General features: G+C 51.9%; 1 protein-coding gene across 1 annotated transcript in view; it reads left to right on the top strand.

The window, feature by feature from the left end:
• The first annotated feature begins 1543 nt into the window (after positions 1-1543).
• Positions 1544-14442, top strand: part of LOC140903395 (unconventional myosin-Vb-like) — a 67009-nt gene continuing 54110 nt past the window's right edge. The window contains exons 1-2 of the mRNA XM_073324680.1: positions 1544-1570; positions 12496-12585. Coding sequence (XP_073180781.1) covers positions 1544-1570; positions 12496-12585 — 117 coding nt within the window. The remainder of the gene's footprint in view (positions 1571-12495; positions 12586-14442) is intronic.

The raw sequence follows: 14442 nt of genomic DNA, 5'->3' as shown, positions 1-14442 counted from the left end.
TTGCTATTGGAAAGTGTGACAACCCCCTTTGGAATTTTTCCCCCCCGCTTTTCTCCCTAGCTGAACATGTTGCTATTAATGGCATTTCGGTCCAGGGTCCGCAAACCCGCCTACGTGATTTGTTAACGAGATACATGCTGCTGACAGCCCCTGGGCAATTAGCGCTTCATTATTTTTGCATCAGAAAATGTCTTTATAGGCTTCCTGTTGCAGAATTTGTTCACATAAAAAAAGGCAACGTTTTAATCTCCCCGATTATTATGTTGCACTAAACCTTCGGCGCATGCTGGATTAATGGAGCGTTTGCCTTATATAATTGTCAGGACCAAATTATACTGAGCCACGGAGACCAGAGGGGAAGGGAACGGGTGTCCAGAGAAACAGCCAGCCCAGTGTGGGGCAGCCGGGGTGGACGGGGCATGGGCTGGAGGCAGCAGGATCTTTCCTGTAAAATGACACCTTATGCTCTGTGGGTGAAACTCACTCAACACAACTCCTCAAAAGTCAGGTGGACCTGGGGCCGTGTTGTTGTTGTTATGGCAGGGCCCAGAGGCCCCAGCTCAGAGCAGGTCCCCCATTGTGCTCAGCGCTGTATACAGAAAGGCAGGAGCAGAAGACTGGCCTGGTGGTTGGGGCAGATCGCAGGTCTTCGGTGACCTAGGTGCAAGCCCGTTCTCGGCCACAGAGTCCTCGTGTGCCTTTGGGGAAATCACTTAGCTGCTTTGTGCCTCAGTTTCCCCTCTGTGCCCTGGCGATAACAGCCCTGCCCTGCCTCCCAGAGCATGGTGAAGCTAACTACAGTATGGGCTGTGAAAGGCTCAGATCAGCTTGGCTGGCCTTGTGCGTCCCTCTCCCTGCGAGCGCCACTTTCACTGACCCACAGAAGGTGGGTCTGGACTGTGTCCCCCTCGCTGCCTCTCCGGAGCAGCTTTTCCGCTAACCCTGCAGGCGTCCCGCTGTTCTCACCCAGGGCAGGGCAGGCTGCCCTGCGGCTAATAAATCCCCAACCTGCCCCCTGGCCAGGGAGCCCCACACCCTGTTTGTTTCATCCACCCAGTGCACCCGGCCTGACCCCGGGACTGTGCTCTCTGGGGCAGGGGCTCTCCCCTTTGCTCCTGGGCAAAGCGCCCAGCACAGGGGGGCCCTGCCTCTCAGGGTGGCCGGTGGCCCCAGGGATGCAAATCGCTAGAATAAGCTCCAAAGGCCAAGCGGAGCCTCTCCCCACCTGCATCTGGCACCGGGCAGCCGGATCTGGGGAGAGACTTGGGGATGTGCTCGGGCGCCTTGGCCCTGCAGGGCCCCCCCCGGCCGCGATGCCCCCCCCCTCCCCCCGCAGGGCCCATCCCCGCGGTTGCTGGGCGCACGGGGCCGGCCCCGGGGGCGGGTTAATTGGCGATTGATGCCAGGTGCACGCGGCCCCGTGCAAGGCGCGGCGCGCGCTCCACCCTCCCCATAAGCGCCCTGGGCAGCCCGGCTGGGGGGGTCTTTGCACCTGCGGCGTCTCCCGGGGCCCGGCCCAGGCTGCTCGGGGCCCCCCCTCGCCATGGCTGCAGGGGAGCTGTACGCGCAGGTAGGTGCCGGCCAGCGGGGGGCTGCCCCAGAGCGGGGGAAGGGCTCCGCGAGCCCCCGGGGCAGCTGCAGAGCCCCCGGGCAAGGTGTTACTTGCACCCGTGGTGCCGCAATTTCAAGCGGGGTGTGCGGGGAACGAGCAGCTGGGGGCTGCGCCAGGGATCCCCCGGCGGGGCGAGTCCTTAAACAGGCCCTGCCTCCAGGCGGTTCCCGCCTCTGGGCTGAGCCCCCTTGGCTCCATGTTCCTGGCAGGCTGAGGGCTGGGTGCTTCAGGAGGACTCCGAGTCATGCAGCTGCAGCTCCCCGCAGGGGCGTCACATGGGCCCCCTGCAGCGCTCCCCAACTTCATGGGCCTCTCTGGGGCTGGCAGCCCGGCTGCTGTTTTCATGCTCCTGGAGATGTAGGGCTGGAAGAGGTCCCCTCCTCCAGCCCCCTGCGCCGAGGCAGGACCATGTGAACCGAGGCCGGCCCTGACAGGGGTTTGTCCAGCCTGGTCTTCAAAACCTCCACTGATGGGGACCCCACAACCTCCCTGGGGAGCCGGGTCCAGAGCTGGCCTAGCCGTAGACTTTCCCGAACGTTTAACCGAAACATTGTGGCTGATTAAGCCAATTACTTCTTGTCCCAGTTTCAGTGGCCAGGGAAGACAATTGCTCACCATCTTTTTATAACCGCCCTTAAGTTTTTGAAGACTGTTACCAGGGTCCCTGTCCAGTTGTCTTTTCTCAAGACTAAATGTGCCTTTGAGGCAATGGCTTTGGAGCCCTTTTAATAGTGGGGGGCTGAGAGCCAGCCCCCTTAGCCCTGTCCATGCCCCCCACGGCTGGGGCTGGGAGCAGTGCCATGTCTCTGGGAGGGGGGGATCCGGATGGCGTAAGGGGGCAAAGGCTGGGGGCGGGCACTGGGCCAGGAGTGGAGCCCTGGGCCCTGAGCATGGAGCAGGGCCCCAGGCATGGGGCCAGGGAGCAGGGCAAGGTCTCCAAGAGCAGAGCCCTGGGCATGGGACCGAGAGCCCTGGGCGCACGGCCAGTGGCTGGGAAGTGGGGCCGGCAGCCAGGACACCGGGGCAGGGCTGGCGGCTCGGGAGTGGAGGCCTGGGGCCAGTGGACCTGTGTAACCTCTGCGCACACACGCGCGCTGCTTGTTTCGACGCCTATGATCTGAGGTCAGGTTTTCTGAACTTTTTATCATTTTTGTTGCTCTCCTCTGGGCTCTTTCCACAACTGCCAGACTCTAAGCAGGCTAAAATCTCCTGGATTGGCTTCAATAGAGCCTGATTCTGGGAGACTCCTGGCGAAAGCAGGAGGGCTGTCAACCCGAAGTGGGGGTGCTGAGCGCCATTGACCCAAACTGTAAACCCTGTATATGATCGAAACCACTTCAAGCCAGGGGGTGCAGCAGTGCCCCTAGTTCCCTCACCTATGGAGGGCGTACAGTTTCTTTCATCTTTCTCTGGCTCTTAATGTATTTAAGGAACCTCTTATTCCCCCTTATGCCCCTTGCTAGGTGTACCTCATATCGTGCCTCTGTCTGTCTGACTTTTCACCGTACGTACTTGAGCTATTCTTTCATAGAATCGCAGAATATCAGGGTGGGAAGGGACCTCAGGAGGTCATCTCGTCCAACCCCCTGCTCAAAGCAGAACTAATCTCCAATTTTTGCCCCAGATCCCTAAACGGCCCCCTCAAGGATTGAACTCACAACCCTGGGTTTAGCAGGCCAATGCTCAAACCACGGAGCTATCCCTGCCCACCCCATGCTCCTCCTTATCAGTTTGGCTGCATTTCCACTTTTTGTAGGATTGTTCTTTGGGTTTTTTCTCAGGAGCCATGTTGGCCTCTCATTGTTCTTCCTACCTCTCCCTTGGATTAGCATGGTGGGCAGTTGGGCCTTTTCTCTCCTCGAGAAGCTGCTGGCTTTCCTGGGCGCTTTTCTTTCCTACTCTCTGTACTCCCTCCTGCTCCAAAGCAGCTGAAAGCTGCTCTGGTCCGGACAGTACCGGGGAGGCCGAAGCTGGGGCGTGGCACCTTCCTGCTGCTATCCCTTCGGCTTGCTGGATGGCATGTCAGGACCAAGGGCTGATCCCTGCGTCACTGGGTGGCTGTTGGGCGTCTCGCGTTGGTCTGTTACAGGAGACTGTGAGACTTGACACTTGCTTACCGATCTCCACTGTAAAAGGTTTACGCTTCAAACGTCTCCTGGCTTAACTATGTTGGTCAGTGGGGTGGGGGCAGCCCCCCACGCAGGACATTGCTACGCTGATGCAACCCCTAGTGTAAATACCGCTATGCTGCCAGAAGAGGGGTAACAGTATTTGGGATGCTGGTGATCCTACCCCAGTGGAAAAACTCTTGTTGGCGTATGCTGTGTCTACACTTGGGATTACCCCGGTGTGGGCTCTGTAGTGTAGACAGAGCCTCCCGAGCCCCCATGTACTCTCTCCACAGCATTACTAGGGGTGGGCATAGGTGGCAAGGAGCAGGCAGTTACAATGATCTGCCCCAGCCCACCCACTAAAACATCCCAACGACGCCCTAAATTGGAGCCCTGTCCCTGTCTCTCTGCTGTCCAAAGTTGTCCGCACTGGGAGGCGAACAGCAGCATCCGGCTTGCACTAACTGGCAGGTGAAAAGCTGGGATGGCAATGAACGTTCCCACCCATTTCATCCCAATAGCCTAGAACTGAAGAGCCAAGTGACCTGGTCCTAGCTCCTAACATCCAAGTCTCCTGCAGAGGGAGGGCTGTGGGCAAGGCGCTGAGCCTGCTGGCATCAAAGGCATGACCTTCAGCACTGGCCCATCTGATCTGAAGTCCCACAGGCACAAATTAGAAGTCTGGCCCTGTTGCTAAAAGCATTCCACGCATGAGCCCTCCCGCCAGCCCCTCCTCGGTGTGGGCTGCCCTGTGTTCCTCCCCAACCAGCAAGCAAGGAGACTGGCCACGCTCTATGCTGGCTTTCCTGTAAATGTTGCAAGATATTGCATTACAGTCTCCTAAATGCAGTGCGCTCTCGACCAGCTTCTGCCCTGTGGGAGGCTGGAGTCTCTCGTTCAGACCCCGAACTCGGGAAGTTCCTCTTCTAGAAGCATTCGGCACTCAAAATATTTCTCTCCCACTTCAGCATCCTTCCCCCTGAGCTTGGGCAAGCGCCCGGGTTTGCTGCAGGCTTGTGCTGAGCGCTGGGATATCGGCTCTTGCAAAAAAGCTAGCCCCTCGTTTAACATTTGTTGAACGCTTGGCAATCGACTGAGCCCTCGTCTCTGGGGAAACTGGCAAACCGCAAACGACCACGTGGCTGGAGTGTCCGTTTCACCCCATCCCCCATCTTTTAAACTTGCTGGAGACACTCAAGTATCCAGAGACAGTTATTGCTCATCACCAAGGAGCGGATGCTATTGAAACTATTCTGACCTCCATCACCTTTACAGGCACGAAGGAATTCTCTGCCTCGGAGTGGGTCCCCGTTTGTGCTCTGTGTGGGAGCTGGCTGGCCAGATGTCCCGTCCAGCTGCTATATTGCATTGCAATGGCTAAAATCCCTCAGGCACGCCCCTCTTAGTACTCTGCCATGGGGATTTTAAGGGATGGTTAGTGGGAAAGGAGATGGGTTAATGGGGTCAGGAGTAGGAGTCTACAAGGCGCGCTCACAAAATGTGAACCGTGCTATGGAACCTACTGGTGCAAGGGATCACGGGGGTGAGAGGTGCCTTGTGAGCCAGATGCCAAACAATCCTTCACCCTCCCACTAAGCCCCTGACTTCCTCTTGTCCAGACTTGTGGGGGGAGTTAATGACCAAGCTGATGTGGCCTGGGGTGGCAGAGGTGGCTAGAAAGCAAGGATGTCCTGGTGGTTGGGGCACTGCCCTAGGACTTGAGAGAAGCATGTTCCATTCCCAGCTCTGTCACCGACTCCCTGTGTGACCTTAGTCAAGTCACTTTGTGTCTCAGCCCCCTATCTATGCAGTGAGGATAACAGGGCTGCCCCGCCTCCCAGGGGTGCTGAGGATAAATACACTAGAGTGAGGTGTTCTGATACTACAGTAATATGATGGAGGTAACTAAGTACCTAAAATAGCTGGGTGTAGAGCAGAGTCTGGACAGGAGCCCAAGGACTTCCTCCCCCTAAATTTAACCCCCCCCCCCCGCCTCCCGAACACGTGGCAAACTCCAGGCCTTGGTGGAGCATGTAAGTGTCTGGGGACAGTGGGTCTGTTTGCAGCTGAGATACAGCTGTTCCTTGCAGTCTGCTGGCCAAAGCAGAATGACCAGTGCCACAAATAAGCTGCTGCCTCTGATAACTCGGTGCAGTGTAATTCTGGTGACTCGGGATGCTCTGAGTCTCTAGGAAGGCCTGTAAGGTCCTCTCTGGCACGGTACAGTCTGGTTAAGTTACAGCCTGGGCTTTTCGACAAGCCTTTGCATTATAATTAGGGCTTCCAGTTGTTGGTCTGAGGCCATCTGTGGTTAAAGAGCCGGGGGCGTTGTCTGAGGCAAAATCCTGCTCTAAGAAAATCCTGTGACCATCCCGGACACTGCTAAAACTGCACATCTGAAGAGTCCAACTTATTTTCCCCCATTACTGTGGCTTGTTCAAATGTCACAGAAATTGGACAGTAAACCGAACCTTCAGTCTCCCCTCCTGATTCTCATGCATTCGCTCACTGCTGCAATGTGACCTGCTGCAGTTTTGTAAAAAGTGTCCTTAAAGTCTAGCTGCTCTGAGTGGCTTAGACCGAGGGCTTTAGTGTTTCTGGGCTCAGCTGTAGCCTGCAGTGAGGGGGAAAAACTCCAGTGTGGAGATCTATGTAACCCAGCCTGGCATTCCTTCAGGTCCTCTGATGCTCTAAGCTTGAGTTGAGCCACACAGGAGCCCCTCCCTTTCAACCATGTGTTCTGGTAGATCTAGCTGTTACTGATTCTGCTTCCTCTTGAGTCAGAGTTTGGGTGCCTTCCTTTCCCAGTTTCAGCCACCTCATCAAATTGTGAGGCTTAAATAAAAGCAAAACGGTTGGCCCAATTTAGAAGAGAATTGTGCAAAAGGGAACAGTAACTATGGCTATGTACATCTGGCTGGGTAATAGGACCGAAGCACGGGTAGGTGGCCTCAAATCTTGTGTTAAATGAGATGGAAATGCTACCTAGACGCCTGATGCTATTGTCTTTGTCCCATCTTAAATGCTCACAGCCTTTCATCTGGGAATTCCACCGTGTTTCCCAGAGCTTCCTCGGACCTCCCAAGCAGCAGCAAACCCTCTATCACCCCCATGGGAAGTGAGAATGAGTGCTCACATGATGAATGTACCATTGTTTGAGTGATACCTGTGTTCTTTGAGGCAGCCTATTCTTACTCAACCAGAACTCTCACCACAGAAAGGCCTATCCCAGAGCTGGCAATTGGTGCATGTTGGCTCATGCACAGCCATGGCTAAAGTTTCATAGAACGTGACTTACTATCAGAAAAATTCAAGGGATGAGGAGTGAAGTCGTCAGCTGATAGAAAGTGATATGTGATGATATCTTGCAAAATTGGTGGGGGAGGTGGCAGGGGAGCATATAAACCCAAGAAAAGTCTGCGGGGTGGACATCTGTCCCCTGTGCCCCCTATTGAATGACACTCCTGCTTACTATGTCCCATCCCAGCAATTACAAAATACTGATGCCTATTTGAGGTTTTTCTTCCTTCCATCAAATAAATAAATATATGCCCAGCAGCGGATTCATACACGTTAGTTCCTTTTTGAAAACTTAATTACCGTGCAAGTGCAATTAGACCCTGTGTCCAGGCCAGCGTGGATTGATTTTTCCAGGCTGGAAACATTGATTTAAATAATAGATTTTAATCTTGTTTTGCATTTGTTCTTTTCAGTTCCTTTCCTAAAGAAAGATTAATCCTCACTGGTTGGTAACTATTAGAATATGTTGATTTGGAGGTAAATACTAACCAGGAGCAAATGCTATCACTATACACATTTATTCAGATTCTTCACACTTATATTTTTGTTAGAAAATGGTGAATGATGCATTTCTTATTTACTGGAGGACTGTTAGTTTGTTGCTTGTGATTTTGTGTCCAGTTGTATTTGGATGGAAATTTAATTAAATGCGCACACCGCATTTTCAAATTTTGTTGGTGAAATAAAAATAGGGCTGGATACGTAAAGGGGGAAAGTTTATCAAAGTATATAGTTTGCATTTTAAAATTTTATTTTGATTTAATTCCTCAGTTACTGAATTGAACTGATTTCTGGTCACCATTGTCCTTCAAGGATTTAGAAGTCGTAGATTTCATCCTCTCATCTAGTTTTTACTCTTAGAGTGGAAGACAAGCTTTCCTGTTCTTTCTCCCCCCCCCCCAACTCCCAGTTGGTTTCTTACCTTGGCGTGAACTAGTCATTGAACTGAACTAACTGAAGTGAAGAAAACCCTTTCTCTGCACCTGCAGAAGAGACTATTGCTGTCAAAAGCTGGTTCAGCTAACTCTGGTACCAGGTGCTTAGCGAATGACTTCCATAAGTTCACTTTGACAACTTGGCAGCTGACATGTACTGTTTAAATAACTCCCTTTGTAATTGATTATAGTTAGCTTAGACCTTAGCGTAGGTTGTCATAACTTCACATTTAATTTTAAATAGGTTTTGATTTTTAAAAATAATCATGGGGTTTTTAAAGTTTGGACTAGGGCGGGTAACTGCTACATGAAACGAGCAAAACCTGGAGCTCTGACTTTGTATAGCAATTGTACCCAGCTTGAGCTGTTATAATCTACAACGAGTCAGTCTCTTGAGCAATGATGGTTTAAAATTGGCATATTCACTCCTGCATCTCAGAGCATGTCCTCATCTTAGCACTGTCTAAAGCACAGTCCCCGTCCCCCCCCCCCGACTGTTCTTTGCTGTATTGGGGCAGGGGGATCGGTGGTGCAGTGCTGAGCTGAAGTAGGGAAATGCTGCACGCTAGATCAAGGGACTTCTTGTGATGTTCAGTTTTGTTGAACGTGCGTAACTCTGCCAGACCCTGGTTGTCAGGGGGCGGGATTGAACCTTGAAGCTTCGTGTGTGAGCCTGTACTGCATGAGCTGAAAACCGCAGGCTCTTGGCTAAGGCTGTAGCAGACTCTATCTCTAGATCGAGGTGCCGTGAGAGAGGGACAGAGTACCACACCGAGCAGGCATGGGTTACACACATGCAACTCCACTTGAAGGCTAGAGGAGAAGTGGGTGCTCCTCATCTCAGACCTGCCCCAGGACCCCAACGCTTATGGGCTTATCTAGACTGCAAGCTGGGGTGTGAAGCCACAGCTCTCCAGTGGGCCGTGCACTAAATGGCCCCATGGACCTTGCTGCTGTGTGCTAAAAATCCCCTAGTGCACTTTGACCTGCTCTTGTTTGAAATGGGATTAAAAGGCTTCGGCCAAAATGGTTCGGCTGTTTCCAGGAACAAGCTGAGGGAAAACTGCTCCTTGCCCCTGTCTGTTTTTGTTTTTCGATTTATTTATATACTGACAGTCTCATCGCGAAGTTCTGGTCCGGCTGCTTTGCAGCATGGGCTTGAAATTTGGCGTGAGTTTGCGGGGGGACACCATGGTGTCAGAGGGACCTTTTGCTGCCTCCATGAAGTGCTCAAATGGGCAGAACCACAAACCTCTGAGAACTTAGTTTGTTCGTGCTCGCTCTTGTTCGAGATTGGCGGCTCCGATTGTCTGCCCTGATCACGGGCCAGTTTGGGGCCGAGCAGGACTCTCCCTGCAGTTGCTCCTCCTGGCACTGGAGGTACACCTACACTGCACTTGAACCCACGGCTGCCCTGTGCCAGCTCACCTGGACCTCCAGGCTAGGCTGGTGCCTGAGCTCGGACCCTGTGCAGTGGGAGGGTCCCAGAGCTTTGGCTGTAGCCCATGCTCAGAAGTCTACACGACATGAAATAGCCCCGCAGCCCAAGGCCTGCAAGCCTGAGTCAGCTGGCATGGGCCAGCTGATGTTTTTAACTGCAGTGTAGACAAACCCTGGGGCTCCAGTCACTAGAACCAAGAGCTGGGGAAAATCTCTTCTGTGCTCTTTGCCCCCTGCAAACAGCCTGGTTGAAATGCAGAGCAGGGAAGTGGGCTGCAGGACCCAGTGGCGGGGGTCAGAAGGGCAGGGTGGGGTTGGGAACAGGAGCCAGGGATGGGACAAGCTGAGGGCAGGGGTAGCAGGGGTTGAACTGCCAGAGCACATTCCCCTCCAATACGACCAGGAATTAATCCAGAAGCTTTTTCAAACAGCTGTGAAAGCCAGTGGTAAACTGTTGCCATCTCCAGCTAGTGGCTGGTCCATATAGGAAATCTCCATTAGCTCTAGTTGGGGCTGTGTTAAGTTGCATAGGTAGCCAAAACTCTGGCACTTCCCAATTTTGAAACGGTTACCTTTGCAACCTAAATATTTTCAGCGTAGGGGTTTTGGATCTAATGCCATACACTTCTGTGTGGTTAGAACAGCTGTTTTTTTAAAGTCATCTTGATTTAACTATTCACTGCTTGTTTTGTTAACATTTTGTTAACACAGGTGTCTTGCACGCTGCAGAAACACTTGGTCTGAGCCAAGTTATATATTTTGCTGATTTTGCAAATCTGTGAAATTTGCAGCCCCTATTTCTAGCAGCAGGCAGGCAGGAGCCAGCTGGGAGCATGATATATTACTGGCCTTGCAAATCTAAAATAGACCGTGTAACTTATGTTATTGTGGGGCTTCTGCATGGGGCTAAAACTCCTCCCAGAGCCTGTCCCTGAAAGCTGGGCCATATGTATTGGGAAAGAAGCTTTCCTTAGGCTGCAAAAGACCTCTGGCTTCTCTTATGAGGTGTTAATCTGTGCGGGTAGATGTCAGTTTTGTAGAATTTCTGGGTGGCAAGTAACATAGCCACACTCATTTCTAATATCCAAGGAGAAACTTACTTAGTAGGAATTTTTGTTCAGAATAAAGAAGTGGGCTATGGTGACTAGAGGAGGGGATGATTGGAATTTCTGCTCTGCCGCTGACTTCTCTGGCCCTGATTTGCCATTAGCCTGCACTCTGTGTATCCCGTTCATCACTGCCCTGTACTCCATATGCCCAGATACGTCAGGCCCTCAGCCTGCAGTTCCCCTTCTGTAAAATGGCGTGCTGGGACGCCTTCCATGGAAAGCTCTCTGCTATAGAAACGCAGATGTATTTGCTCTTCAGATGGGGCACTGCATCAGGTCTTGGTGTGACGGGGTGGGTCACAGAGACCCCTGGGGACTGCCACCTGATGTGCTGGGACTGCCTCTGAGCCCATTTTCCCTGGCAGCGTGGGGGGCTTCATGCCCTGCCTTGTGTCTGTGAAGTAGCTGCTGTAGGGAGGAGCCAGGAGGCATCCTTGTCTGACCTCCTGCATAACACAAGCCATAGAACTTCCTGGACTAATTTCTCTGAACCACGAGCAGATCTCTTGAGAGCAGTCAGGATTTTTGGAACTTCCAGTGATGGGGGAACCCTCCCAACCCTTGAAAAATTATTCAAGGGTTAGTTATCCTCACTGTTCAAAACTTGTGCCTTATTTCCCGTCTGTCCAGCTTCAGCATCCAGCTGCTGGATAGTGGTGGTCGTTTCTCTGCAAGATGGAAGAGCCCACTATCCAGTCTCTCCACGTGGGTACTTGCAGACTGATCGAGTCACCCCTGAACCTTCTCTTTGTTAAGCTAAGTAGATAGACTCAAGGCTCTCATTCACTCCAAGGCAGGTTTTCTAACCCTTTAATCATTCTCATGAACCCTCTCCAAATTATCAACATCCTTCTTGAATTGTGGTACCAGGACTGGACACAGGACTCCAGCAGCTGTCGCACCAGAGCCAAATACCCCTCCACTTGAGATTCCCCTGTTTATGCATCCAAGGATCCTGCTGGCCCTTTTGGCCACAGTATTGCACTGGGACCTGGTGTTCAGCAGCTTACCTGCCCTGGCAGGACTGGACATGAGGTGGCTTTTGAAAACGGCCACAGTTGGTGCCAACAACTCTTGGAAAGGATTTTAAGAGAATCCCTAAATAGAAGGGATTAGGAGATCTCATGTGGAGGGTGCAGACTCTCACCTGTTTAGCGCTGGGGCTTATTCCAGAGGAAGGTGAAACTTCTGGTGCTGGCCACAATCCGAGACTGGATACTAGACAAATGATCTGGTCCAGTCTGACTGTTCCCAGGTTTCTAGCCTAAAAAAGTCCATGACAGATTCTTCTTTCATGGAAACTTCTAACTGCTTTCTTTGAGCTTGTGGGCTTCATACTGCAGGAATCCCTTGACTGCAGGGATCCCAGGGCTTGAGAAAGCCCTGGCTGGGATGATTTAATTGGGGATTGATCCTGCTTTTGAGCAGGGGGTTGGACTAGATGACCTCCTGAGGTCCCTTCCAACCCTGATATTCTATGAATCATGCCATCCTTTTCTGGAAGAAATCTTCCCCTCAACCACCCCTGTACAGGGAGAAGTCAGCAAACCAGTAAAGTGCCTGAAACCGCTATGGCTTATTGCTAAAAGCAGCCAAGTCAGCAGGCCATAAAGTGGCCATGTAGCAAACTCAGCTTGACCAAGGCAGGAGGGGAGGGGGTTTTGAGTGCCACAGAAAGGGCAGCTTGACCCCGTGTCCTTCCTGCTAAGAATTGTGTTGAGGTTGCTGATACATGCATTTTAGAAGAGCAGGATGTGCCCCAGGAATGTCTATTGGGGTCTCAAGGCTGCAGACTCTGGGGAAAAACCCACACCTGGTTAATCAATAATTAGGAACCTCTTGCTTAAGCAGTTTCACTGGTCGCTTGACAAGTTTTTTCTTTAAGGGGCATGTCATTCTATTACTAATGTATAAATAAAGTTTGAGGTAGTGGGACGCTTGGGGACTGGACTCTCCCTCTGGATGCATCTCGTGTTCCCCGCTGGCAGATGGGCTGCCGCTGTGCCACTCGAGAACCACGCTCCGCTTCAGGAATTATCGAGGGTTGGGGGTGTTTTACTAACCTGCTGCAGACGTGTGTAAGTGTTTGAGACTAAGTAAGGTTTTAGCTTTAAGTGAAAGCACTCGTGTTGTCCTGTTTGTGCCAGCCGTCGGTCGGTCGGACAGCCGTCTCTCCCCTGACTCATTTCCTGACACCACCTCACGGAGAGTAAAGGTTACAAAGAGCTTTGGGTTGAAACAACCCCGGGTAACCCCCCATCCAACCTGCTGATCTTTCTGTATTAGAAAATGGCAAGAACTAAACAGTCTTTCCTGGGCCTCACTGAAAGCCTGTGTGCAATTCCCTTACAAGGAGTAAGAGCTTATGGCTGAAAGGTGAATGAAAGATGATGCTATGAGAAATTAGAGTAATAAATTGATAACATATAGATGAATCTCTTATAATGACCTGCTTGATACTAATTGGTCTCTTCTATGCATCAGGGGCTCCCCTGGGGCAATACAAGCTGAAATGAAACTTGTGGGCTATTTTAACGGTGCTTTTCTGAGGTTCAGATGGGAATTTTTGTTTAGAACATGTCTCCCAAGTTTGAGGGGAACCCCCCCCGCAAGCAAATGCTGGCACAAGTGTGCTCAGGACCTAAGGCAGGGCTGGTATTCTAGCAGGTGTCTCCTTTCCTTGTGGTCCTCCAACCCTAGCATCTCTTGCTAACTGAACCTGGAGCGTTGCTCTGACAAAGAGCCTGTTGCCAAATCTAGGACTTGCATTGTTGCCGTTTAACGCGCCTTAGTGAACACTGTCTAGATATCGAGTGAGGTTTGCCTGAAACCTGGGGGAAGAGAATCAGGCGAGTGTGCTGTAAAGAAGTCTTCTCGGCAGGCAATCCAATAAAACTGGAAAAGCTGCAGAAACCAAGGAGGCAAATGCAGGGGTGACCCTTGCCACGCAGGAGAACTAAGCTGCCTAACCCAGAAACAAGTGTGGCTGGTTCTTGTTGCTTTATTGCAAGCCTTGCAATATTTGACCTCCTTAAAGCCCCAGTTCCTGGAATCCTGGGAACGGAGGAGAATCTCCGCCTTTCTTTTCAAAGTGAGTTTCTAGCCCTTATGGTTGCAGAGAAGATTGAAAATGTGACCAAAAGGCAAATAAAAAGCCCATATCTATTTAAGAACTCACAATCTGGGGGGCCTGACGCATGCCTCTGAATGCAGTGTTGTAGCCGTGTTGGTCCCAGGTATTCGAGAGACAAGGTGGGGGAGGGAATATCTTTTATTGGACCCACTTCTGTTGGTGTGAGAAACAAGCTTGTGAGCATACACCAAACTCTTTGGGGCTGGGACAGTGGAGGTCAGTGAAACTGCAAAACAAACACTAGAACTTTTCTCCTCTCAAACCACCCAGTTGGGTGCGCGCCAGTCCAAGGCAGCATTTGACAGCGGGGTGCTGCAGTCTAGCAGGGAGAGGCTAAGTCGCAGCTGCCTTGGCAGACCCTCTGCTGGGAAGGCAGCTGCTCAGATGTTGGCACATGAGAATTTCAGGGCCAAGTCAGGCCCCAGATCTGAGCTCTGATTTTAAGAGAACCCAGAGGCCTGTCTGTTCTGTGCTCTTGGCACAATCTCTGACTTTAGCCACTCCACAGCACTTCCCATGGCCCTTCAGTCCCACATGTCCATCTCCCCAGGTGACTCCCCTTGGCAGAACAGAATCCAGGAGTCTGCATTGCAGTTGTACATTGGCCATTGCATGTGCTCAGGCCTCTGAACCATGGGACACTGCTGCGGTTGGCCCAGGCTGCTTGGCCGTTCCTCCTTGGGGGAGAGGTCTGTCTGAAGTGACTGGCTTGGTTCCCTGCAGGTGCTGGGAAGGGCTTTTGTATGCAAACTGGCAGCTGGGGAGAGGGTTTCTTCATGGGTTGCAGCCTGAGAGCTGGTCC

Source organism: Lepidochelys kempii, chromosome 25, assembly GCF_965140265.1.
Source record: "Lepidochelys kempii isolate rLepKem1 chromosome 25, rLepKem1.hap2, whole genome shotgun sequence".
Classification (NCBI taxonomy): Eukaryota; Metazoa; Chordata; order Testudines; family Cheloniidae; genus Lepidochelys; species Lepidochelys kempii.
The sequence above is the reverse complement of the archived record's forward strand: the minus strand, read 5'-3'. Positions and strand labels throughout refer to the sequence as shown.